At 39.6% G+C, this 27,932-nt stretch overlaps 1 protein-coding gene across 7 annotated transcripts in view; it reads left to right on the forward strand.

The window, feature by feature from the left end:
• NAV2 (neuron navigator 2) overlaps positions 1–27,932 on the forward strand; it is a 241,580-nt gene that overhangs the window by 54,383 nt on the left and 159,265 nt on the right. For all 7 annotated transcript variants that reach the window (XM_076343813.1, XM_076343814.1, XM_076343816.1 and 4 more), the window contains exons 2-3: positions 16,132–16,249; positions 23,220–23,272. In XM_076343813.1, coding sequence (XP_076199928.1) covers positions 16,132–16,249; positions 23,220–23,272 — 171 coding nt within the window. The remainder of the gene's footprint in view (positions 1–16,131; positions 16,250–23,219; positions 23,273–27,932) is intronic.

The raw sequence follows: 27,932 nt of genomic DNA on the forward strand, positions 1-27,932 counted from the left end.
TGATTTAGGGTACCAAGCATCAGCATTATTCCATGCCGTGTTTTATACCACATAACACTTGTGGGTTTTTTCATCTTCTGGCTATAATCTCAACATTGCTTGATTTTAAAGTAATCCCAATTCTTACCAGTTATTGCCTAAGATAGTTCATATTCAATAATTATTTCTTAGGTCAACTGTGTTGTAGCGGTAGTAAATTTGTGCCTTATGCACTAATAAAATGAAGTTGGAGGACTTATGCCTTATGCCAAAACATGTATCCATCCTTCAAAACCTCTAGGAACTTCTGAACAGTGCCCATATCACCGTAGTAGAGAGATCAGTTCCTTTTGTAGGCACTGCTGTACCAGCTTATCAGTATTCTTTACAGCGTGCATTGGGAAATGTTAGTTTCTGCTGTTGCTGCGTGCTCTTCAGAACTACATCTGCATGCCTAGTCTGAATTTGTCTATGGACTTAAACATGAATGTATTTTTTTAAGTGCAGAAAAATAGTCCTTTGGGGGTGGTGTCTGGCATGGTCATCATCACTGCAAATGAGCTATTTAGTGTACCTTTTAAATCGGAATGACAGAGGCTAATTTTCCTAGTCAACCTGTAGAAGACAGTTTCACCAGAGTACTAGAACATCTAGTGAGCTTGAAGTTGCGCTTCAGCCGCTCCCGGTGTTACAGCACGAAGCTGAAAGGTTGGTGGTTTCATGAAATTTTGAGAGCACTTAACATAAAACCTATATTGATTTGCTGCTTTATATCTTAAATGGAATTACTGCTAAAGCTGATAAGACGTTGATGTGTTTTGAGTTACTTTCTTAATGAAATCTGATTTTTTTTCATGGTCGCTTCATGATAACCCCGTGGTCTGAAGCTTGAAGATTCCTTATAATGTAACTTTTAAAAACAAAAAGTCTGGCCAATGTATTTTTCAGGGCATTATATGAAAGAAATCGGTGAGAATGCTGTTGAATTTAGATGCTTCTCACGTTTTAAAAATGAGATTGTGCTCTGATTTACTTACGGTTTCTTCTAGAATCTTTGGGTCTCCTGGATAGCGTTGGGGCCAGAGTGGATGAACTGAAACTAATTTCTGTAAGGATCCATTTTCCCAATTCCTTCTCTAAATATAAATTTGCCCTGTGGAGCACAGCAGCTGCTGCCTTTGTCAGCTCTTATATAGTTCAGTGGGATTTTTTTCTTTCTTTATTGGTCTTTGTGTGAGAATCGCTCTGATAGGGACAAGCATGCGCTCCTTTAATGCATGCCTCTAAATGTCACTTGCCTCCATGAGGTCCTTAAAATGACGTCCATGTCTGAGCTGCAACGGGTCTGGCCCAGAACCACACACTAATTGTCACTTGCCTGAATCCATCCCTCTGATTCTCACAGGGTGTCACCGGCTTATATTCTTTGAAATGTATTTGTCATTTTGCTGAGGCTGCCGTACGTGTTATAGTGGTAAATACGATCACAAGTGAAAGTCTAATGCCAAGCAGTCTTGCTCTTCAAGCATCCAACAGTGATGGCTCAGGAAAAAACCTGCAAGAGATATCTGGGAAGTTACTTGGAGAGATAAAAATGGATAATCCATAGCATCCTTGTGATTAATAAGAGATTGCACAAAAAAAACTTGGAACAAAAGTGTTGCCAAAGGTGTTAGAAACGACCCTGGAAAAATGATACTACTAGGGAGTTCTGTGGTAGAATCGCCACTGTTTTAAAAAAGAAAACGAAACAACGAGCGCCTTTTTCTTGGTAATGGTAATTTTAGATTTCATTCACAACTCGACCATCTGCCTGTGGTTTAATTCATTTGCTACAATTCCAAGTTTTAGACAATGCTCTTAGCCTGCCTTTTGAAAAAAATGGCCTGTAACCTAAAATCTCAACATTGTGCTACAACAGCTATTGCAACTCTTTCTTTTTTTCTTTCTTTTTTTTTTGGCCTATTTCTAAAGCTTTAAGATATGCAGATCGAATTGTAGTTGACAACGAACTGGAGAAAGTAATGCTATAAATATTAGTCGTGTTTGAGCAGGAAAACAGACAACCAGTCCTGATAGCTCTCTTCTTTTTTCCCCTCCTAGTATTGGTATCTCTGTGGTTATTTTCTGAATTAAGATTTTAGGATGTATGTATGCACACACCCTTTTCTTCTTTTTTTTTTTTTTTTTTTTTTTTTTGAAACTAGCAGCATGCTTTTGTTCTGCATTGCTCCAACCCTTGCTCTAGGCAAAAAAAATAACTGATTTTGCTGATGTCCATAAGCCTTCTTTCTATGCCGGTAGGCTCTGTCTTCCTGAATGATTACCAGTAAATTGCCCTGATTTTATCTGCAGCTAAGCCAGTGTTCTTACCTGATGTTACTTTAAACCACACTCAGTGTCATACATAGATGGGCTTTCACCTACATCCTGTGTGAACATTTGACCACATCTATAGCATGGATCAAAGTGAATGGTCTTGTCTGAAGGAAAAGTAAGAGTTTACAAAGTTTTTAAAATAAAAGAAAAAAAAAAAGTCAAATGTTTAATATCTGTGGACCCCAGTAAAATGACCACAATGGATTAGTTACAGGGGTTTATTCCCTGTAAATTCCATATTATTTTTCTTCTCACCAAACCTGTCAGTCGGCTAATTTTAAGAACATTAAGTTTGCTGGAGTAACACTTTCCTAGGTGTAGGTGTTCAGGCAGAAGCAGGATTTAACGTGAGAAACTAAATGTAGGATCTCAAACTGAGAAAGGGACTATGTAGGTGTGCATAAAATTACACAGGAATTTGAGCGGTGGAGGCCCCTGCGAGGATAGCCTGCTGTCGTTGCGTTGTGCTTCCTGAATTTTCCAGAGCTTGCAGGTCTTTTGATCAAGCTCCTTGCTGCCATATAATTGTATATGTGTATGGCATATAATAATAGAACTATTTCAACCATCCACATTTTAAAAAGGTATGTATCAACAGAGGTCATAAGGAACTAAAATAATAAAGTTTTAGCCTGGTAGGTCATGCTGTCTAAGACTTAACATAAAGATATTTAATGGGAATTGCTAAAACCCTTTGGGCTGAAAATAGATGAAATCTACAATTGATCTGCCTCGTGACAGTACTATTAAAGGACTGTTCTATCTATTTCTGAACAAAGCTCCAGAAGCAGTGCAAAAATTATTTCCTTTGCTTGAATGATTTTTTCAGGGAGGTGCAGAAGGCCTTTAAGCGGCCGCTAGCTATGCAAGGAAGCTCTCAAGAGGAGATGCCTGAACCTCCTATGCTTGTGGGAATTGTGCCTGTACTTTCATTCCCTGATCAGCCATAGAATATTGTTTTAAATTATTAATCACTAGCCTGCTATAAATTTTACTTTACTGGATTTTTTTTTTCCCCCCCCCTTTTGTAGAAGGCTATGTCAGAGGTTCAGTATCAGAAATTTTAGTAAAACCCTACAGCATTGATTTTAATCGCCAGATCAATGAAAGCATAGGCTGGTGTCACTTTAGTGAACCTCTCTAATTAGGAGCGTAGGATTTGCCGCGGCAGATCGGGCCGATGGTCTACTGAGTCTAGCACCCTGCCTCCAGCAGCGCCCACGCTGGCTGTGCTGTCTTTGATGAACGTATGCCTCCCCCCTCCCTCTTTCCCCAGTCAATGCATGAGGTCAGCAGGGAATGAAGAAGCAGAATTTTCCTCGTATCGTGCAGGGGATCATTCTTCATCCCAAAGACAGTGAATTGGTAACTGGAGTCTTGGCCAGCATGTCTGTAAAATGGCCTTTAGGGATAAAATTACTCATCCTTTTATATAGCCGTAAACTCTAATTACTTACAGAGGCTAGCTGTTTCCTGTTAGGAGGGGTATTTCTTAAATTCTTCATAAATATACCAATACATTTGACTGAAAAGGTGTCTGTTTTTGTGACATAGACTATAGTGGAGAAAGGCGAACTAATGAGTTTTCACTAGAACCGCTGTACTCTAGGACTTCTTTTTCCTATATATTCCTTAGTCTGCATCATAGACGGGGACACTGCCCTTCTCTGCACGTTTGACTTTGATCTGGTGCCAAATGTGCAGCTTTAACCCTAACCAATTGTCTTCTAAGTATATAATTGGCATATAGATCACTATATGGAAAACACGCCAAACCCTTTAAATGGAAGCAGGAGGAACTAAGCTGAAAGCAGGGTCAGCGTAGGCAATTTAATTTAGAAAGTTATCAGTCAACAGAAGATTCAGTTAGATTCGTATCTGTGAAACAGATGGCCAACTGCGAGATGATTAGGTTAGGTTTGTTATGTTTGTGGAAATTAATTCAGCACTTTATTTTTTTGTTTTGGGAAAAAAAACCCAACAACTTGGATGATATCTAACCGCTTAGCAGGAACAAGACGACCACCTTATTCTTTTGTGTAAAACATGGCAAAACCCTGGTGATCCCTGGGTATGCAGAAAGCTTTTTGCTGTAGCCTGATTTCTAGGATGTGTAGCAATATAGTAAATGACATAACAAAACCAGAAATGCTGCCACCTATGGATAAACAGTTGTTAGTATTTTCAAATGCAGGAATGTTATCTCGAGATCTCATTAGCAAAACATTTAGGGCCAGACACCTGTGTGGGCTGTGTGTCCCCATCTGTCTGTCAGTGCAAATATAGACATGGATATATTCCTTTTTCCCTCTTCCTCAACAAAAAGTGAAGGTCAGATTTTAAAATGCTGGAAATCTAGCGCGTTTTTAGGTTTTTAAAACATGTCTGAAAATTTGTCTGTTTATTTTGATGTCTACGTGGAAGTTGAGCTCTTGTGATAATCTGGCTCTAATTGAGGTGCTGAACCCTTCTGAGATTCTTAGTCTTTTTGTGCATCTTAGGGATCGAGTCTTTGCCACACAAATTAATGCTCAGCTGTCAGAAAGTATTTTTCACTATCTTAAAAATGCAGCTTAAAATAAAAATAGGTCTTTCAAAAGTAGGTCACACCTAAGATTTGTCTAGCCAACTGTCCCACTTCTGACAGTGCCCAAGAGCAGGAGAGCATTAGAAGTAGAAGCATGGGTAGAGTATACAAAAAACTTTTTAGGAAGATAATTGGCCTCTTGTCATTCTTCCTCTTACCATCAATAATCTTTAGAAATAATGGAATTAATATGTAATTCTCTAACGACCAACTTCAGTACAGCATTCCTGTTCAGAGGAGTTACATGTGTGCTAAGTAATTGAGACCTGAGTACATGCTTGAAGCAAGTGTGTGGTTAAGTGCTTCCTCAATTTTGGGTCTTGCTTTCTCCCTCTTTTGTTCCTTCCGTCTCCAGATTTTGCGTTCATCTTGCTTGGCAGATAAGCGATGAATAGGTTGTTGGCCTTCATAACTCAGTTGCACTGATTTTTCATCCATGTCTTGGTTACATCTTGCTTTATGTCCTTCCGAGAGTTAGAGAGCACTACCTCTTGCCAACTTTTGGCAACTCCAGAAGCATTGCCTCTTACGAAGAATCTTGGACACGGAACTAAATTACATTTTACAGAGTGAGAAAGGCGGTGCAGATGATTCATTGTTTTTTGAGTGGCATTGGACATCCTGTTCAGGATAGTTTGCTGGTGACTTCAGAGTGTTGGTATGGACTGAACCTACCCAGCCCCTGGTTTTGAAGACTCAATATTTTCAATCAAGCACTAGGCAGAACGAAAAGGGAATGCCGTCTTGTCCTTCTTGGCTAAAAGAGGGCTAGGATTTGGTCTCTTGGGCAAGACAAAGGCCAATTTCTGTAATTCCCTAATCCCCACATCAAATTGCTGTTGTTAAAAATTAAGAAAAGCCTTTGTAATGTTTCTGGCCTTACTATTTGAATCGGGTAACTTTCATCTTCACATATCGCTAGGAGTTGAAAGGGTTTAGAGTCATGTGCCTTTGAGACCAATTTTACTTTCATTTGGAGTTGCTTCATAACTGTGAACGTTGTTTTGGTGAATTAATCCTCTAAGCAATCAAGAAGAAATGGAGTAGAGGAATGAGTTTGTGCTGAAGATGCTACATGGCATGTCAGGTTTCATTTCCAGCCCTCTTCAGATTGTTATTATCTCTTGGAATATTTTCCTTACCCTTTCTTTCTCAGAGTCCAGCACAGCAGTGATAGTTTGTCTGTTTTGATCCTGCCTGTGGCCGTGGCTGTCTGCCCAGAGGAGATGATACTGAAGCCATACAGATTTGTGACCCCAGGTGAAAAATGCCAATGAAATTATAGCAGCTGTTTGGAACAGGCTGTTGCACCTTTCCCAAATAAAAGAAGAGTCTGTCTTAATTAGAAAAGTTCAGAAGACTTACTTGCTGTCACAGGCCAAGCGTGCTAAAATTACATTGGGTTTTAGGAACTGACCACGTTGAGTGTTGCAGCATTGGATGCTTAAAGCAGAAAGCTGTATTTAAGACTGTAGCTGCCTGAAGTTAGATCTCCCTTCCTTCCTCACTGGTCAGGGTTTTTTGGGGGGGAACACGTGCAAAGCTCCCCGCTCTCACACTCAGTCCGGTGCCTGCCTTTGCATTAGCAGAGCTGTTGCTCATAGTGCAGTTGAGTGTTCCCGGGCACATCAGAGGCACAGCACCTGGTGCTTTGCAGGTAAAGCAGCTACTTCATGTCTTTGATAGTCACGGTACATTATGTTCTCTTCAAACTCCATCAAAGCCCTGTTGGTCCCCCACCTCCCCAAAACAAACACACACCTCGGCTGGCGGTGAGTAGGCTTTGCTGGAGGGGAGAGCTGATGTGGAGACAGTGTGGCTACCAAGTTATTTGCTTTTCATGGAGCAGTTAAAAGACCCATATAGGTTTTGGGTTTTTTTTCTTTTCTGGCAGAAGTGTGCCTTTTGAAAAATAAACAGTTAAAATGTCAGACATCTATCCTTCAGCTTGGCAAGAGGGGAGGTGAAGCAGTCATCGCTTCTCACCTTGTCGACATTGGCAACGTTATTTTTTTAGTATAAAAAAAATTCAAGCAAAGCCGCTTACAAGGGCCAATTCTCTGTATTTTTAAGGAATGCCAGCGACGTGGTCAGACCATGGGATGTGGGGTGACTTGCACGCGGTGGGGTCCTGCTGGAGGACAGGCAGCCCTTGCTTGTCTGTACCAGGCCTTGCTCAGGAAAATAGGTTGTGCAGGTGCCCACTTGAGGTCTAATTCAGCCTTCTACTTTTTAGCTTGCATTTGTGATAGATACACCCTTCAGACGTTTGATCAATATTGAGAACGCTCCAAATTTTGAAAAAGGATATATCTGGATTTTTGTTTGGCCTGTTACAAGTATAGGGGCGGCATGCAAAATTTTGGATTTCCGTTCACAGCATAAATTTCCACAGACATTGGGAGCATTTAGATGAAGGGGGTTGTCTCTATGGTGGGTAGAAAGTCTTCTGATTGTGTAAAGAACCAAAACAACAACAAAAAACAACAAACAAAAAACCACAATGATTTTTTTTAGTAATTGCCTCTTAATGCCTACAGCATCTAACAAAAAAGACCTGCCAAACTTTATGCTTGCTGCGAATAGCTTCATTATTTAAGAGCATGTATAAAAATATATTGATCCTGTTTGAAATTGATATCAAACATTGAAACTCTGTGCTAGAGACAGTAGTAAGAGAAGGGAGCAGTGGGGGGGTAAGCGAAGAGCTGCACGAGGAGTGGGAGTTGTAAAATGTGACAGTGTAAGAAATCTGAGCACTGTGCATGCGTGACTTCAGCTAAAATTAACTGTCCAAGCTTCACGTGCCAGCGTATATATCATCATTTAACTGTAGATGCCTTGAGAAGGCAGAGCAAGCTGGGCTCGAGCAGTACACGTTCATGTTAAATATGCCAATAAGTAGTATGACCTTTCAGGTCCCTGCTCGTGGGAGAAGTAAATTTTCCTGTGACCACTATAAAACAGTAAGCGGCTCTCGGCTCCTTGTTAACGGCAGCGGCGCTGTTGAACTAACGTCAGCCTCAGAAGTGATTTTTTTTTTTTTCTTTTTCCCCCTTTCTTCTGCAGCTTGCAGCTTCTTAAGATTTTCTGTGGTTTCTCTTCGGAGTAGAAATGTATCACCTTTTCAGATAAGCCCTTTTCTGTTGCTATTCATGTGTGATAGTAGATGTAAATGGGTTTATTTCATGTATGAGAACTGTGAAATTTGAAAATAATTTGGTGTGCGCTTTAGGTAACTTTTTAGAAAACACTGAAAAAAACCCAAATAGTACATTTGCTTCTCTTGTTCTCTGAGGTCGATTATATTCTGTTGGTGTGAGATCAAATCAGTTGATTCACCGTGGCCAAATATGACTTGGAATGGGTTTTGCTGATCGGCCTAGCAAACTAAACTCTATTTCGCTTTTGGATATGCAAAGAAATTGATGCAGGTGTGAATGTAATCTCATTTCTATTCAGGACTTAAAATGTTTTGCAAGGGGGAATAAGAGAGCGGCCACCTGCTTGGCTTAGTTTGTGGCTCCAGCTTGGAGGGGATTTGTATATGGCAAACGTGTATAATGGGAGCATTGAGAGCAGAGCTTGCCGGATACCAGCACAATTGCTGGCCTTGCTTCACCTTCTAGCTGGTGCGTAGGAAAATGTTGCTTTGGTATGAAACATTTACCCCTCTGTATAGGCAGCGCCGGTCAGTAACGGGGTTCAGAAACTGTGCAATTGGGGGGAAAAAAGAAAATGCCTCTTTTCTCCTCTTCTATATTAAATATAGTGAAATATTCAGTAGAGTAAGAGTAAGAAAGGTGCCAGCTAGGCAATTTGAAGTGTATTATTTGTTTAGCATCCGCCAAAGATTTGCTTTACACAAACTCAGAGGCAGCAGTGCCTGCCCTGAAGTGCGTACAATCTATGGCTCTATTACTGGAAAGGCTCGCAAGCATGCTAAAATTTACACACATGCTTGGCTGTATGTGCTGTGAGTCAGCCCATTGCTTTTGAATAGTAGTCATGTGCATGAGAATAGCTCTCCCCAGTCGGGAATAAGGCTTTAAAGAGAGAGAAATAAATAGTCCCGGTGGTATTTGTTTAAATTACCCATTTCTCTACTTAACTTCCAAGGGGTAGTTAATGTACGTAAGTGTCCAGTAAAATGTAATATTCAGCAGAATACCTCCCAGCAACTGACTAATAATTTAAAGCTATTCCAACACGCACATGTGAGTAGACTAAATCATTTAGTTTAGTTGCACTTAATAAATAATTAAAAAAGCATCGTTTTCTCTGTCTCCCCAGAGAAGGGGGAACCAAAACCTCAGTTGGTTACAGCTGCATTCCCAATAGTTGATGATAACTGGAAAGTTCCAGCGCTTGAGATAATTGATGGTATTTTACTGGCATCATATTAGATGCTAATGAGTAGCTAATTATTGTGACAACTATTTTTAGGGGATTGCAAATGTATGGATTCCTTTCAGGAAGGTCATTTTACCGTCTCACTTGCCTATCAGGAGTCTACCTGCAATCCGGCCCATCATCACCTCAGACTTGGAGTTTCTAGTGGTTTCCTCCCTTTTTGCTAGTACTGGTGCCGAAGTGCTGGCAGGATGGAGTAAACAAGTCCCCAGGCTCCCATCCTCACTTTCAGGGTGCTTCCAGTATCTCTGAGCGGAGAGGAGACGGATGTAACCTAAGGCTGACGTGTCCGCGCCGGCTTAACCATTCACTGCCTACCCTGCTCTCCCTCTGAGCAGGGGATCACTGGGGACTCGTGGGCATCCCTGAGGACAGTGTATTTTTGCTTCATATTCTCCTCTCTACATACCTTTAGCTGTATTCTTAAAGAAAAGGAGCAGACAGGACTCTTTCCTCACAGCCCATTAATACCTATTATTTAACACAGAGAGATGTGCCCTGCTTTTTAAGCCTCGTTTTTTCTCTTGCAAGAGCTGACATGAGGAAAAAAACCCCAAACAGTCTTTTGGATAGCAGCACAAAGCTTTACTCATTCTAGAAGAGCCAGTACTGTCCTTTTAGTGGGATTTGTGTCATGGTACAGATGCACAGATACAGGCTTCCTACGGGATTTAAGAAGCGCGTGGGGGCAAGTAAGGCCACGAATTGTAAGAAATCTCTGAAAAAAGGTCTGTGACAAATGCTGTTGAACTTTTTTTTTTTTTTTTTTTTAAACCACGTGCTGCTTAGTTGTCCTTTTTCCAGTAACTCAGCAAAGTATTAGCCGTATTATTGTCAGGGCCATAATCTCTATGCACTTTCAAAATCGCTGTTATCCTTACTATGCTCCCTTGGAGCCAGAGATGCTTCTGAGGGATGAGTTTTTCAGCTAAACCTTTGGCTTTAGCTATTTACCTCTGGGCTTTGCAGCGTGATATCTATTAATAAGGTCATTGTGTTGGGGTGTAGCACGGATCAGCATGAGACTGCAATTAATGTTACCAGTCAAAAATTGTGCTTTCAGGACTCTGCATGTGTAAACCCCATTACATTGGGCAGCAATGAGTATCTGATGAGCTTTCCTCCCCCCATAGCATTGTAACAACTGCAGGCATTAGGATCATTTCAATATGTTGTGTCTATTTTTAGGTTTCAGGGTTTTTTTTTCCCTGTGAACTTCAGTAGGCAGTGTGATTTGGTCAGCAGCAACATAGGCATTGCATTGTAATGGGTGTTCTGGTGGAGTTCATCAGCATGACTAACCCTGCTATTTGATCACGAAAAAAGCCTTGCTCTGCTCTAATTATGCTACATGATGTCAAAAAGATACTCTTCAGTCGTTACCAAATTCACGAGAGCCTGATTCACGATAATTATTAGAAGAAAACAAGTAGAGTCCGATTAGTTAGGAACTGACATGGTGAGGGAGGGAAAGAAAGGTTTGAAAATGTACTTGGGCATTTATTATCATCAGATTTCTTTTATGGCAATGAGTAACAAGGAAGAGGTTCAGGCATATTTTCTACTTGCTTGCGAAGAGGGAAATTCTTTTCAAATGGTTTTGTGGGAACCCTTTCCTTTTCATAATGAGTGTATTGCAGAATACCAATGGGGAGGCAAAAAACATTGGGTAGTTCTTGGTTCCCATTTGGGACTGAATTCCATTTAAAGGAGAGCCTGGAGCACATGATAATACCTGGCACCTTAATCTAATTGCAGCTCCATGGATATACTGGGTCTCCTTTATGATCTCTAAAGGGTCTTCCTGGATTCATTGCTCTCATGACTTTATTCACGCTCTGTTTCCTGGGTTTGACTGACTATGGGAACAGAGGAATATGGTCCTACAGATGCTGCGTTTGGCCCTGTCTGCCAGCAGATCAAGAAGAACCTGCCCATCAGCATGTCTGAGCACCCAGGTATCAGCCTATTGCCTCCAAAATGGTACCCATAGAAAGGAATACTGTGGTTTGAGATGCCAGCTTCAGACTGTTATGGCTAGCTAGGCAAGCTCTAGTTTATTTGGCTTTTTGGTTGATTTTTGCAAGGTTAAAAAGACTGTATGAATTACTTTTAAGTGGACAGAAGCTGCAGGGTTTTTGCTTTTTACTGGTCAGTATGTTCCCCAGGCGCTTAGCGGCAGCTGCGTAGTCTTGAAGAAACAACCCATTCTGCGGAAGGCACCTTTTCTGCTGATTCAGTATTCGAATATGGTGCAGGTGGTCTGAGGTGTGCTCTGGGTGTGACAGATGTGGTCTCTTAGTACGGTCAGAAATGTTGCTCGAGATGCCAAGTGACAAGAAAGCACAGAAGTCTAGCTGGGAAGCAAGGTTTCTCTGCTTATCTGAAACGTGCTTTAAACAAGCAGGTGTAACGCTAAGGAAAGGGGAGGGGGGAGGAACCCCACTGAATTTCTCAAAATGCAGTGTTCTTGCTGATTGAAGACTTACTGATCTTCAGGCCTTGTTCTTTACAGACAACTTTCAAAAACTGTGGAATTTGGGGGTTTTTCCTCAAAACCTCGCTACTTTGTGCAATAGTGTTTTAGCTATGACTCATACTGTACTGAATATTTCCAAACTCAATATTTACCTGTAATGCCCTTAATCCAAACCTGATGGAATCAGTCTTTACCTGTAACGCTCTTAATTCAAACCTGATGGATTGAGGGGGGGGAAAAGAGAGAAGAAAAAAATCTTTCACATCTGTTTTTAATTTGTTCCCAGATAATTGGATTCCTAAGATCATAGACTACAGAGCAAAAAAGCTACCAAACAGCTGAGTCCACCTTTAACAAAAGCCAGAACTTAGACCTGAGTTAAACATTAAACTGACTGGTCTCAGGCACGAAGACCTGCTTGTGGTGATAATGCCCAAATCGTGGTGTTCACTTGATTTTGTTCACTAAAATAATGAAGCTGCCTCCAGTGATTTTCATACTGTGTGAAATGACTGAAAAGTTTTAACAGCCCCTACTGGTATATGTAATAAGGCAGTATCTGGTTGTAGTGGGTGAAATATTTCATATCGCAGGATTTTGTGCTTTTTAATTAGGTGACTGTTCAACTTATTTTCATGTGAATATTCAAACACGTGACTTTGTAACCTGCTTGCTGAAAATACCTGAGGCACACTCAAAATTCCCGTGCAGAGATAGGCATATATGAATGGAAAGTTTCTCAGCAGTGTTTTCCTAGTTCTTTTATTATTGTTTTCCCAATTATTTGCCTGTTTTTGAACATTTGAAAACACTATGCGCTTTGAAACGTTTTTCATGTGTCTAGAAATAGCAACCATTGTACCCTTATATTTTTTCACTTGTTTGTATGGAAAAGGAAAAGAAACGTTAGGAATCGTATTTGTGTAATACATTACAAAGACTTGCAACAAACAGGTTTTGAAAACATCCTGGAAAGTTTCCATAATTAGCTTAATATATGCCATAAAAATGAGCAGTGACCATAAAGAGCAACTACGATACGCTTGGGTAATACCGCAGCCATAAGAATGCTTCATAGCTTATAAATATATGGCCCAGTCAGTTAAAAAAAAAAAAATTTGCACGTTATGCATATTGCAAAATAATGTGGCGTAATAAAGTTTTTAAAAGAGAAGCACAGATTTATTATAAGGATATCTGTAATTTCCTGCTTTCCTAATCAACTATTTGAATGAAATAATATTCCATATCCTTAAATACCCCAGAAACAGATATTTTCTCCATACTGGTATGCATTATTGATGCATTTAATGGAATATGTTATAATGGGCATAAAAGCTCTGCTTGCGATTTGGATGCCAAACACAGACGTTGACTTCAGCACACAAAGCAGGAGTTACAAGAATAATTTGCCAACAGAGGGAGTTTCTTTATGTGTTATTGGAGACAGCAAATCAGACAGAGGGTGTTCGGGGGTATTTCAAGTTGTCTCCTTTACCAGGGGGATTTGTTATGGGAGTTAGGGATTTCCTTGATGCAGTTCTGTTTATTTACAGGGTATGAATATAAGGTCTAGTGTTCCTGGATGCAGCAGGAATTAGTGCAGTAGGAAACAGCTACGAAATAGTAGTTTTGCAATGTCAGCCATGCATTCTCACACTTATTTGACTTAAAAATCAATCCTAACTAGCCCTCAAGGTCTTGCTGATGCTGTAATTTCAGGCTCTGCCAGGAGGGGTCTGCTCTGCCTATCCTCTGTTCTGTGTTGTCTTACCTCTAGGGCTGATCCAAGCATTTGTTAGATTGCATTATGATCTGCGTCGTGGAAATGAGCCAGGCTGGAACTGATGCATCAAAGTATAATCTTATATTTGCTGAAAGTTCTTCTGTGATAAACTGGGACGCTCATCACAGCCCTCCCATTAAAAGAAACTTGGTTATTGTGTTTGGTAGGTTGCTTGTCAGCTAAATCGCAGTAATGGTGTAGGGGTGCGTGTGGACCCTCGCGCTTGTGAAGTAAGTAGTTTTCAACCTGTTTCCTGATATGTCTTTACTTGTAAATAAGCAAGCTAGAACCGTGTGGCAGAAAAACAGGTGAAGTCAATCCTAGTTCCTTGAAGTCGTTGGATCTTTCAAAATATCTTCCTGTTATGGAAAATGTTTTCTTGTAAAAGGAGCTAAGGAACACAATGTCTGGTCCGTGCAAAGCGTGGGGTTATTTTTCCCTTTTCTTTTTTCGGTCGGCTAGGGAAATCACTCATGTGTACTCAGCGTTTATTTCATTGAGATGTTTTTCATTGAGATGTTTTTCAGCTCTTGTTTTTTTCGTGGAGGTGTTCCAGCGTGTTATTCTGTTCAATTCCATGACGCTGCTGGCATAGGAAATGCACATCCCGCTGCTCTGAAGATGGAAGTAGAGGATAAATGGTGGAAAACAGGGACATATGTTTCAGATTTTGAGTGATTTGTTCATTGCTGCTACCAGTAGTGTTTTACAGGTTTAAAAAAGATACAAGTGAAGACTTTATAACCAAAATAACTCCAGTCAAAATATCTGTTCTTCATTTTATCATATTAACATTGAATCGGCAAGTGCAAGAGGAGCGTGAAATTACAATCCTTGTATTATTTCCAGGTTCCTCCGTCCCATGTGGCAAATACTTGACTCTTAGACTTGGGAGTTGGCTTTTCACTCCCGTGAAAGAGAAGGACGTACGCCTTGCGTTTTCAATGCGATGCTGAAGATGCTTCTGAAATTAGTAGCCATGGCTATGCTTGGTGATATTAGTCAGTAATTTAAAGGATCTGCGTTGATATACGATGATACGGGGGTTGCGTAGCTCAGGAGCAGGGTGGTGGAGGGGGAATGGCTTTAAACCCATGTTTTGTTTCAACAATGTTTTGCTAGCAGACAGAATCCGATTTTAGTGGCCATCACTTACATCTGCTTCCTTAAGGCTGCGGATAGGAATCTTCAAAGCCCAGCGATCTCAGCCCTGAGGGCTAGGGCCCCTCTCCTTGTCCTCTTTTCTTTCTATCCGTAGGTGTGAAGGAAAACAGCAGTTCTGGGCAATGCACAGGGAGAGCTTTCCCTGGGTTTCTGGGGACCGAATACTGTTGTGCAGACATTTCCCTCCCGGCCAGTGATTCACCCACTTGTGCGAGGCATTTGTCACCAGGATAGTGCTTTAATTTAAAAAACCCAAAAAACCCCACCCCAGTACATGGTGGTTTATAGGGACTGTGGAGGATCGTCATGGGTGGTGCTCTGGAAAGCACATTGGATCTACTCCTGCTTGCTAATAGACTGAATTGGGATGAATGTATTTCTAATATGCTAGACACTCTTGAGAGTAAGGGTGAACCTTAATATTTGTCTGGGTATTTAAAAGGTGAAAATCCTGATATTTAGTTGTTTTTACTTTATTTCTTTGGACTATAAATAGATGATCTAAAAAAGGCTTCCCTTAAATTTTGTCCTGTCTGAAGAACAAGAAACATTATTTAATTCATAAGCAGAAATTCCTAATCAAGTATTTCTCCTTCTTTTTGATAACCTAGCATGAAAAGATTTTATAAGTTTTCTGGTGATCTTGGATAAGTTGTGCTAGCATGTGGTGAGCAGTGCTTAATGCAAATTAAAGAGAGATTTTGACTGCCTTGTTTGCTTAGTTTTCAGATAATACGTTTTAAAATAAATCGCAACAGTTAGAAGTTTGCATGAGAGATTAAAATCAATTTAATAGGCCTATTTAATCTGTGGGATGGAATTTACTAGAATTGGTGGATTTTTAAGAGACCTTTAAAGGCTTGTTGGGTAATATAACAAAGGAGTTTCCTCAGAATGAAATTGCGGTATGGCTAGTATCTACCAGAAGTGGTTCTTGGAAAAGAATCTTTCAGATTTCTCAATAACAGATATAGAGAAGGAACGTCAAAGGGAAAATGCAAAAAAATACTTGGGTGGAAATTGAAATCGCTTCTACAGGCTTGTTACTGCCGTAGAACATTTAGTTGACTGATGATCCATTCAAGCTGTAACATGTTCAGGAGTTTACTGTCATCTTCTGCGAGCTTTGATGTTATATTTCTGAATAGGAAAAGCCATACTATAGTAAGCTGAATACTTGATCTGCACAATGCCTTGAATTTTAATGTTGTTGACTTGTTTCGAAGAGCAAAAAAGCAGTCATCTTAAATCGGCCTCTCGGATACTGAGAGAAACAAAGAACTCTTGTTTTTAAGGTTGATGTTACAACTAACAATTTCTTTTTGTTTATCTTTCTCCTAACAGATTTATACGGATTGGGCTAATCACTATCTAGCAAAATCTGGTCACAAGAGATTGATAAAGGATCTACAGCAAGATGTGACTGATGGAGTCTTATTAGCTGAAATAATCCAGGTTGTAGGTGAGCGACTTTCTCTTTTTCTACCAGGTTTCCACCAACTCACTCAGAAATTCACCGTCTTTATCTCCTGCATAAACACAGAGGGGGAAAGCCATCAAACTGCATGGAATTATGTAGATAATTGTCCTTCAGAGACTTTGCTAATTAATTCGATAAAGCCTTGTCTTAAAGCCGAGTGGAAAAATATTTGATGTTGCTGATAAGATCTCCTGACACAGCAATATCACTCCACACAGCTGAATGGTAAAAAAGTCAACTGATGCGGGATTTTTTTCTGCTAGGATGCCGTTAGCTATCTCTGTTTCTGATACCTTTTGGGGATTGGTCTGAACATAATTCACAGTGATACTGGCCTGCTGTCTTGAACCTCCTGCTTTCAGCTGGATATGAAAAATCCATATATGCAGCTAGGAAAGGAGAAGGGGTATAATTTTTATGTGGCAGAAAAAGAAATCTTTCATAATGAGTTTTCAAATCAGGAAAATCATTTCTCATTAGGGCAAATCTCAAATATAGGCTCGGTCCTACAAAGCCTTTAATTCCCTCAGTTTGCACTAATATTCATAGATAATGAACGTTCCAAACAATTTTCTCCATTGGCCCCATGTAAAGCTACATATTGTCCCTCTTCCCTTGGGCCTGGATCCTTCATTAGTTCCTTCAGAGGCGCATCTGTCTGGTACTTGGGATGCCACAAAACACATGCATGGGCCGATGGAGACTGATGGAATCGGAAAGCCTGCTAATGGGAATTAGGACAACTATTGTTAGAAGCAAACTGACAGATTTGAGATGCAAATCAAGATGACAGCAGTGAAGTAACAAGACATCAGTGCATGCATATTTATATGTGTTTAGAAGCTGTAAACGAACTAGTTCCTTGATTTAAGGTACAAATCTGCAAGCCCTGTTCTCGAATGAAATTGTGAGACTCCGCTAGAGCTGCACTGGAATACATCAAAAAAGATTTTGCCTCTGTGTTGTAGAGCAACACTACCTCAGTAGCATTTTCCAGACCCACCATGCAGCTACAGATGTATAAAAACAGGCCATGAATTGATTGTGTATCAACAGGTATTTGCTATGAACAGCACTTCATCCTATATCTATTTCCTTATGTGTGTTTAACAGGGAAAAAAATTTGGAAACCCGGGAACAGTTAGGTGTTGATTCCTTTCATACGTACCTAGCTACCCTGCATTAACGCTGCTGTAGAAAACTTCTGCATGAGAACACGTGTGTAAGAGTACCTGGTTGTACCAAATATTTAAATGTAGTCGTTTGAGTATTGACTTCTGAAAACTCTTATGAAATTAAATTACTCCCTCTAAAATACGCAGAAATAATATTGCTTACTGTATTTCGCTTTGATTCACCTTTGTATTTTTTTTTTAGCCATTCTTAGAGCTGCCTTTTGGCTAATATTTAAGATTAGGTCTGCAAGCTTTCAAAAGTTGAAGTACAAGGTGAAGGACTTCATTTTCAGAGAATGTGAAAGAAAGTTCATATTTAAACATTCTCAGTTTAATCCTCCAAATTAGCAGTGAGGAAAAAGTCATTTGTATCTGCTGTGTATGGCCTTAGGCACGCTGCATCTCATTGTCACAAAGATGGTGATAACTTTCACACCAAGAAGCAGCTTTAACTGTAGCCTGCAAAATACAAGCTTTTTTCCTAACAAACAAGACTGCATACTAAGAAAGCTTCTATATGCAGTGTGGGAGAGGTTTTTCTTTTTTATGTTACGGGGTGCTATGTGTACAAGCAGCAATGAAGATCCTTCCTCCTTTTTGTCATGTGCTTGGAGTATCTGGAGATTGTTCAAAGTCATCAAAATTGGTTCAGGTTTAATTATTAGCGATACAATTTTTCTCATGTTCACCATCTGAGATTTACATCACAGATGTTGAATCTTGAAATACCACTTAATATCCAAAACTGGAAAAAGAGTAAATGTGCTTTTTTTTTTTTTTTTTTAAATGAAGACTCCATAAGAGTTAATGATTATACAGAGACAGTGATCGCAATCCTTTCTGCTTACCTTTTTTAAGTGAAATAGCTGTATATTTAGGAAAAGAAAATTTTAAAGCTAGTAAGAACTAGGTAGTTCTTTTACCTTAGCATCCAAACAAGGAGCAAATCTAAAAAGACATGAAACCAAACATCGCCGCATTTGACTTTAGAGGATATAATCTTCAGACTTCAAAACTGCTAATGATAATACTGAAGCGTTATATGATGACAGTTTTTTCTATTTGCAAGTCAATTAAAATGCATTCATAGCATTCTGGTTTATTTCAGTTCAAAATTTATGAGTCTATAAAAGAATACATAAGTAATATATGCCTCAGTAATGGCATATAAACATAGTAGCTATATTTAAATTCATGAATGCAGATGTACTGGGTCTGTGCATGCTCTGAAATTGGTAATATATCCAATTGTCAGTTGATTCCCTGCGAGAACCTTCGATTTTCAAGATGAATAGAATCGATGCTAAAATTAAACTTTAACCCAGTCCGATAGGACTTTTCCTACTGATACCTACGATATTTTGTGGAATATTTTCATTGATCGGATGCAACCAAAGTCAGGTCAGATACAAAAGCTGTGGCTTTTTAAATAGGGATGCAGACATTGCGTTAGTGTTAAACACTTAGCTAAATAAAAGTAGTTTCAGTAAGAAGTAAAATGTGCACATCAGTGTTGTGCCGGGCAGTCAGTACACCATTATAGGAGGTGATGGGCACATTGTTTAGTGTAGATGCTTTGCATATGCCAAGATAGTCTAACTTACAGGTATATCTAAATATTCTGGGTAACTTGTGTTCTGACTGAAATTAGTCGTACTGACTTAAACGGAATAGATCTTTGCTCTAATTCTAAAAGTCATTTGCGATTACTCCATTTAACTGCTCCAGTTCAAATTCATACTGTGACTTTTCTCAGTATAGCTTTTGTCGGCTGTCATGAAAATTGTACTATTACATTTGCAGGGGAAGGTTACAGAATTATATTTCAAACCAGAATCTTGGGATCAAGCCTAGCAGTACTCTCTAGTGATAACTCCTACTTTGGGTGGGACGTTACACAAAGGTTCATTTTACTAATATTTGAGTGGCTGTTCAGTTAAAAGCTGCAGGTGACACTTCCTACACAAATGTAGGAATTCTGTTGAGCAATATTCATTCATACGTTGGCGAAAAAGTAATCTAATGTCCAAGGGTATGCCTGAAGTATTGAATAATGCAGAATAGCTGCTAAGGTTGTAACAGAAGGCTTAATTCATTATTATGAAGTGCATGGACTTATTTTTTGTATGGATGGTTTAACTATCCATACATAGCCAATGTTCTTCTGTATAATGCTTATTGAAACACTTTTGATTTGCTCTGATTATAATTTTTCACGCACTCGATGGAATGTCATTTGCTGAAGATCTTTTTCACCAGGAATGCGTACCTGTACCTATATAAATGGGACACTGACGGCTCACTGGCCGATAGATTTAAAGGATCCTTTGCAACTTTTGATGCTAGAGCTTCCTTTTCACTTGTGTTTTCATATAATTTTGACTTGCAGTTTCATGATACGCTTCCTGTCAAAATACATAAACCCAAATATTCTTTTAGGTACCATTTTCCAAGCTTTGATTCGGATCCAGCTAATGAAAGCACACTGTCACTCATTGCTGCTTTCATTAGAGAGCACAGCTGGTTTCTTCTGTCTGCCTTAGTACACCCCTCAATCTGTGTGTAAATGGGAAAAGTTTGCAAACATTTAAAAGCATTTGAACCAAATTCACTGTATTCACAGTGAAGAAAAAAAAAAACAGTGACGGGGGGAAGCTCTTTGGACTTGCAGTCAGTTTGGGAAAAATCCTCTGCATTTCACATTTGTGGTTGTGAATTTAGGTCTTGCTCAAGGCTGAGATAGAATTGAAAGCCTTTATGATTGCCTGTGACTTCCAGTTGATGCTAACGGATGTAGTATTCCTACGTGGCAAATAAACAGGCAGCTCACAGTACTGTTTCTATCTCAGCCAGAAAGCTGTGCTTCTGCAGCTGTGAAATTGGACACATTTCCAAGATCCCCTAGCATTCAGTGACTTGTGCTATGAACTGTACCGTCACGCTGTCCATGGGCACACCACGTTATCTCATTCGCTGCTCTCTCTTTCTTTCCAGTCATCTCCACAAGACAGGCAACTTACCTAGTACCTGCTGCAAGCACTGTTCCTTGGAGCTAGGTGGAAGGGTCAAAGACAGGGTCCAGCTTACGGCCAACGAATGGGGAGCATCAAAACAATTGCCTGGTGAATTAGACAGATTGCTGCAAAGTGCCAAATATGCCTGTGGGCCGCTTTGATGCATCTCCCCAGCCTAGGTTGAATCTCTGAGGTCTTGCCCTGCTGGGTTCAATAGAGAGGTATGAGTTAAAGTTCAGCCCAGCTGCCAGTTTGCCCTACCACCAGCTTTTCTGGTTTCTCTCTATTCCACCTGCTTTCCGTAGCACATGCACCAGCAGGGAAGGGATGATAATTGCATTAATCTAGTGAAAGGAGTAACCAAGAGCCGTAGGTGAGTTGGGAGTGGATTAGAAGGTGAAAAGGTAGAGCATAAACCTGCCCAGAGAAAGGTGATTGTCCAGGGGTAAGCAGAAATAGCACTTGAGGGACCAGAAACTCCAGTTCTTGTTACTCTTCTGATTCCCACCAATTATTTCTGGTCATCTACATCCTAAATCACCTGTGATTTAGGTGATTTAGAGACAGCCAACAGCATAAAAGGAAGTGATGAGTAATTGGGAACTGATGAAGAATCATCAACTGGTGGACAAAAAAACTGCAGGTTCACAGGTGGGAGGGAAAGCTGCCTTGGTTTAACGTAGCTTTTGAGAGGAAGTAAAAGCAACTGTTTAAAAAAAAAAATAGAGCACAAGAAAATGCAGGAAACTGGTAGTAATGAAATAAAGAAGCTACAAATCAGTTGAAGTTGATCAGAAGAGTACAAGGATAGCCGATGACATCTTGCAAGCCGATAGAAAGGTACGAGGACAAAAGAAATGATGTCTAGGTGAGAATGGTAATATAACCACAGTGTAAAAAGGGAAGGGGATAAAGAGGTAACATCCCAAAGAGTTGGTGTGTTGGATGTAAATTTCTCCTGACAGAAAAATTTAAGGTGGCTAACATCTTCATTTGCCATTAGTTTTCCCATGTTACAGAACGGTGTCTTTGTTAGTTTATAGGGTTTATGGGGTTAACCTTTAACGTACAGCTCTAGAACCAAGCTTGTGGTCCAAGCCTGTAGGAATACCCGCAAAGTGTAGAAATGTTGAGTAAATATTTTGGTTCTACGTTTGCATAGTAAAAAAAACCTCAGAAAAAGTCAAATGCTATATTGCAGCAGAATCTTGGAAACAAGTTACTAACAGTTTAAGCAGTTTCAAGTAGATGAGTCCGGGAAGTTTGCGTGCAAGAGCTTAAAAAGAGCCAGGTAATAAGCTTTATGGTTTGCTAATGTTGGTTTTAAATACATCGTGTAACATTTTGGAAGTTCTAGAGGACTAGGGAAAAACCTACTATTTTTTAAGGAAGATAAACAAAATGACCTGGGTTATTAGAGGTATCTATCTACACACATGTCCCAAACAAGAGGAAGCCCATTCAGAAGTTCATTAGTCTCCTTTCAAGTAATAATTATGAATGGTGCAAATTTATAGGAATATAGCTATCAGTTTTTTAAAGTGTTATAAATTTTGTTGATAAAGATATTGCATGATACTAAACTGAGAGAGAGTAAATATTAAAAGATGGATGCACAAGATTGTAAATGGGATTTAAAGAAATAATTTTTGTTTCTGTATGACCAAATCTGAGATGGAATTCCTGAAAGAAATGTATGCTCTTTGTGTGTAGAGGCTGATAGACCACTCCGGGGAACACTACAGTGGATTTAGCTGCAATCTTTTTCAGATTAGCATCAATTCTTAAATGCATGACTGTGGCATAAAGGTGTACTGTGACACTTTGATGTGTAAAAAGGGGAATACCAGGCAAGAGTGAAGCTATGTTGCTTCTTTGTTTGTCATTGTTATGACTGCTCTTGGAATATTGTGCCCAATTTGATACTCCTAACTGAAGAAAGACATGAAATGAGATGGAGTCTGACTGATGTCCTGAGAATATGGGACTGGTGGAAAATACAGCTTTTAATATAAGAATCGATGGGAGGCAAATCTGTTCGCTTTGTCACATGGGATGTGAACGCCTACCTTCATTACAGTGAAAAAACTGTGGGAAACCGAACTTTGATTATAACTGATTCTTCAGTCTAGCACACGAGTCATTTCAGGGTCCAAGACTGAAATGGGAAACTGAGCAAACTAAGACTCTAAGGCAAACGTTTAACCACGTCAGCAACTTAATTATTTCACTTGGCACTTCAAAGATTGAAACTATATCTTTTTCTGCAAGTTGCGTTGCATGTAAGCCATGGACAAGAAGCTTGAAAAGTAGTCTTGTGATTTATGCTTTAAGGAAAGAAAAAATATTAGAGTTATTGATCATAAATTTCCCATCTAGATTTAAAATATATATTCACTCTACAAGCAAATCAATTGACATGCAGCCATCTATCCATACGTAGTGTTCACTTTTCCACCCAGCAGTGATTCAGTTTCCAGAGTTTAAATCTTTTTTGTAGTTTAACGGCGTTACCCGTCACTGTACAAGATGTTGTCAGATCAGTTGTTTTCTGCCCCCAGCTGTCTCTGGAGGCATGACCCACTAGAAAACTCCAGCTGCTTTTTTTTTGATGGGTCTCAGTGTTTCACACATTCACTTTGCTTGGACAACTACAATCTGAAACCCCTTTATTTAGCTAGCAGCAAGTGCTCTGGAAATAATTGGAATAACATCCTTGGTGTATTTTTTTTTTTGCTTTATCTCCTCTTTTTTGCTTTTCAGCAAATGAAAAGATTGAAGACATCAATGGCTGCCCAAAAAATAGGTCTCAAATGGTAAGTAGTAACGTGGTCTGTTGTTTGTGTGTACGTGGTTGAGTATCGAGTGAGAGCGTATGACTTCAATGTCTGAGACTTTTAATTACCAATTTTTAATTAGTTTTTCAGTAGTGAGAGCAAAGGTGTAATCTGAAGAATATTAATATTACAGTTCTTGCCCTGTCGTACTCCCCAGTAGTTGAATTAGGCCTTATCATTTATCACATACTTACAATCAATATTATTCTTACATTGGTATTTTATATTTCTGAAATATCACATAGTTAAACTGGAATGTATAAAAATAAAATTTTGTTCCTCTGTATAGACAGTAGTATTGCAAAAGCAGAATTAGATATTTACTTTAAAGTTGGATTAAAAGTTCCTATATCCTTTGAAAAGAAACAAAATAAATTAGTAAAACACAGTAAATGAAAAATTTCAAATTGCAAACTTCAAGATGTTTTATGTATGCAACTTGGTTTTGACTGATAAGTTCTAATTTGTAAAAGAATTTGTTCTGTATCTTGTACATAATATTTAAAACTGAAGAACCAAGAATTAGTGTAGTAAAATTAAAAGCATATAGTACCTTAAGAGTACGTCTGCTATGAGTATCGGTGAAGCTAAAGTTACAGGCAGAACTGTACTGAAAAGGCAAACAATAAGAAACTGATTTTTAAAATGCATCCTAGGAGCGTTTAAAATTTATGATCTTTTAAAGAAGGTTATTTCCTTCTGTATCTTGAGAAAAAAATCGTTTTACAATAAATTCTAAAATCTCCCCTTTGCATTGCAAATGCTCACTTTGGGATACATGAATATCTGTTGCGTGTGTGAAGCTATTTTAATGTTTTTCATTTTTATGACTCTGTTCCCAACTGCCCCTACCTCCACTACTGCAACTTGAGCACAACCACTCACGTAGCTGAAGGAAAGATTAAAGATTTGATGAGATTTTTGCCATCTTAAGTCAGAAACCACACTGCGTTCTGCTATTCTGTTTTGGCTTTTTGTTGTTTCTTGGAAGATAGCAATCCTGCTTTAACCCACGGAGCAAGCACTCCATAAAAAGAAAACCATCTAAAAGATTTATCATTGCTACTTTTTACTGCTTTGAAGAGGTTGGTTGCTATTCTTACTGTAGCCACAGCAGCTGTCTAGAGTATAAATAATTGAGGAAATTTTGACAATTACTATAATTTAATGTTCCACAAGTGTATCGTAAGAACTGAATTTCATTCAGGACTGGAGTCTATAACAAATTCCAGGACATTGTAGCTAAAAGTCACTTTAAGTCATTATTCTCAATGAAGGAATAGCGTTGTTCTGGTGGATAGTCGGATGCATGCTGTAGGTTGCTTATAGAAGTCTGGTTATAACCAGAGGCATGCAGAGGGCATGTGCTGGGTCAGGAATTGTGAAGAGTGCTGGAAAGAAGTGTTTGCTCTGCGCTGCTTCCTCTGAGGCTCTGATGTTATTCCGGTTGCTCATTCAAGAGGATGGAGCGAGTGAGACTCTGTCCCCCGCTCATGAGACGTGCATCAGTCATAGCTAGGCATCCCCAGTGGTTTTGCTTACATGAGAAAAACGAGGATTAATGCTTACGGCTTGCTTTTATTGAGTGTGCATGCTTACAGAGCTCTTTATAATCTTACAGTAAAGATACTAACGCAAGAACATAAGTAGCTTCATAGAGGTTGTGTTCACACAATTGCTTGCAGTGTTTAAGGAGACAACCCTTCTCCAGGTCTCCTGCGTTCTAGGAAAAATGCATATGTTATAGTGGGGTTTTCTTGGTTTTGTTTTTGGTTTTTTTAAGATACGGCAGTCTTCATCCTTTGCATTTAATGCACTTCCCTCTTAATATAGCTTACAACCGTTCTCCAGAGTGTGGGAACTGGTGTTTGTGTCTGGTACTTCTGGTTCAGAGAGGTGGCAGAGGCAAGGCTATCCAGTCAGTTCAAACACTCAACCAGGTGATGTCTAGTCTTATTTTTTCAGACAAATCTTTCAGTTACGGGTGTCCATATCTATATTGTAGCATCTGTAAGGTGGGCATCACAGATGAATAGATTTGGGGGAAAAAAAAAGGCACCGTAAATGAAGATTTAACTTTGCTCATTAAATAGAAATACAGCAGAGTTTAGAGGGAAGCCTTCTACCATCGTCTTTCCTCCTGTGGCAGTTATCTCATAGAATCATAGAATAGTTTGGGTTGGAAGGGACCTCTAAAGGTCATCTAGTCCAACCCACCTGCCATGAGCAGGGACATAGAATCATAGAATCATAGAATCATTGAGGTTGGAAAAGACCTCTAAGATCATCGAGTCCAACCGTCAACCCAGTATCTCATTTGTAGACTCGCGATGCCATGAGCAGAGACACATGTGAGCTGAATTGTGAAGAGCCAGCTCACGTCCAGCCAGATGTATCAGCTTAGAAAGCTGGAGCAAATCTGTGTCTTCCAAGCCCATGAAAGGGGGTGCGAAAGCAAGTGTATTTGCTTCCACTAAAGCCCACCAAGCCTTAGAGCGCTCAACACAGCCAGATCAGGTCTTTTTGCATTGTTGTTCCCATTGCTACAGTGTTGGAGAGCATCATACAAATTTGCCCAAATTGAGCATTAGAGACAGCTTGGGTCTGTCAGGCTCAAAGCCGGTGCTAATAAGCCTTGTCAAATTAAGTTTAGTACTGCAGAACCATTTGGAACCATCAGGGCTTATCAACCTAGTCCCAATGCCAGAAATGACATGACAAGGACCCCCACTGGCTCCATGAAAAATCACTTAGGTGAGAACCTGTCCCCCCTCGTCATCTTGTCTGGGTTTCTCTGCTGTGGGGAGTATCCCTGTCTTCCTTAGCTCCAGATAAGAGTTGGCTGGCTTTTATATAATCTATTACAGACTATTCTGTATCTTGTCCTCTGCATAAGACCCATTTCAGGGTTTGTTTTTTTTCCAAACCTCTATGTTTTTGTACTGTAGATATTCCTCTAAACAAAAGCCTGTAATCATGATGATTAGTTCCAGCTGGCATGCAAAAATTCTGTGGTTAATAGAGGATGCAGTAGTATGGAGCGTAGGCTCTGGGACCAAGAAGATTTGGAGACCGTCACCGCAACTGTATTTAGGTTTTCAGAATGAAGCACAAGAAAATATTGGCATGGTTCTTGAGAACAGGGCAAAGGAGAGTAAAACAAGACCAGTTTCCTCTCCTACACGCTCCTGAAAAAAAGACTGAGGTCAATAAACCCGAGTAGGGCTATCTCTGCTAATATTGTTTGGCTATAAAAACCAGGATCCCTTCCTTCCGCCCTTCCTTCCGCCCGCCCTCCCTTCCTTCCTTCCTCCCTCCCTCCCTCCCATTTTGGGGATGATATTAGAGTTCAACATTTGGCATCCTGCAGAACCTGGGCTATATGGGAGGTACTCTTTGGTCCATTCCCTTCTAGGTGGTGTAGATGATTCTTATTGATGTGGGTACCTTCGCAAGAGCTGAATGTTACCTATCGTAAAGGGTTCATATCACTTACATTTGTAAAACGATGAGGTAAACAAACAAAAAATAGAGTATTTAAGTGAGTTGTTATATGTTATGTATCAAGTCTGGCTGCAATGGCAGTCTGTAGAAATCTTGCTCTATAGGGGCTGTGTTTCTGTCTGTGAGGAAATACGTGGTGTAAAGCGCTCACAGCTTTTGAAGGAAGTTTCACGGCAACGTTTTAGCACGGTGCGAGAGCTGAGCATTTCATTATCTTGTGCATTAATGTATGCTTTTTGCATAGCACTGCAGGGAGGGAGAGAGAGGGAGGTTGTTGCGTTACGTATTACATGCAAGTCATAAATCATAATAGATGAGATAATGATAAAGATTAAATGATATAAGAAGGCGGCAAAGGACAAGATGTTTGAAAGATCAGAGCATTAAAGTAGAGCACGAGGTGAAGGAAAGAGAAGATCCATATCAGCTAGACTAGAAGTGACTGGGGAGACAGCTGAGTAAAGAAAGTTAATTTTTAAAATGTGGACTTGAAGACAAAGAAGAGAGGAGATACTTGCCAGTGAAGGGATATGTTGGCAGACACAGGCAACAGTTGAAACAGAACTGAAGATGGGACTGGAAGAAGGGGTAGAAGAAGCAGCAGCAAGGTGTCTTATAGGAGAGGTAGAGGTTTTTGCCCAGCTTGAATGTAAAGGTAAGAAATACTGAATGTGGCAGTGGAAAGAAATCATAGCATCATTAAGGTTGGAAGAGACCTCTAAGATCATCGAGTCCAACCATCAACCCAACACCACCAGGCCCACTAAACCGTGTCCCTAAGAGCCTCGTCTACACGTCTTCTAAATACTTCCAGGGATGGTGACTCAACCACTTCCCTGGGCAGCCTGTTCCAATGTCTAACCACTCTTTCAGTAAAGAAATTTTTCTTTTAAAATTTTAAAAATAAGGCATATCTCTTTTTTTATATATATATATTTTTTTTTTACAAAAAAAGTATGAGCAAAGACTAATGAAAAAATAAATTTATTTTTTCCAAGGTTCAACATTTAAAAAAAAAAAGAAAATCACAGATTATGATACTCTAGAAAGAACTAAAATGTTAGGTGTGAAAGTCTGAGAAGTGGCAGTGCGTTACCCTTGTTACTGAAGTCTGAAGGAGTGGAGCAGTAGCAAA

This window comes from Aptenodytes patagonicus, chromosome 7 (assembly GCF_965638725.1).
Source record: "Aptenodytes patagonicus chromosome 7, bAptPat1.pri.cur, whole genome shotgun sequence".
NCBI lineage: Eukaryota > Metazoa > Chordata > Aves > Sphenisciformes > Spheniscidae > Aptenodytes > Aptenodytes patagonicus.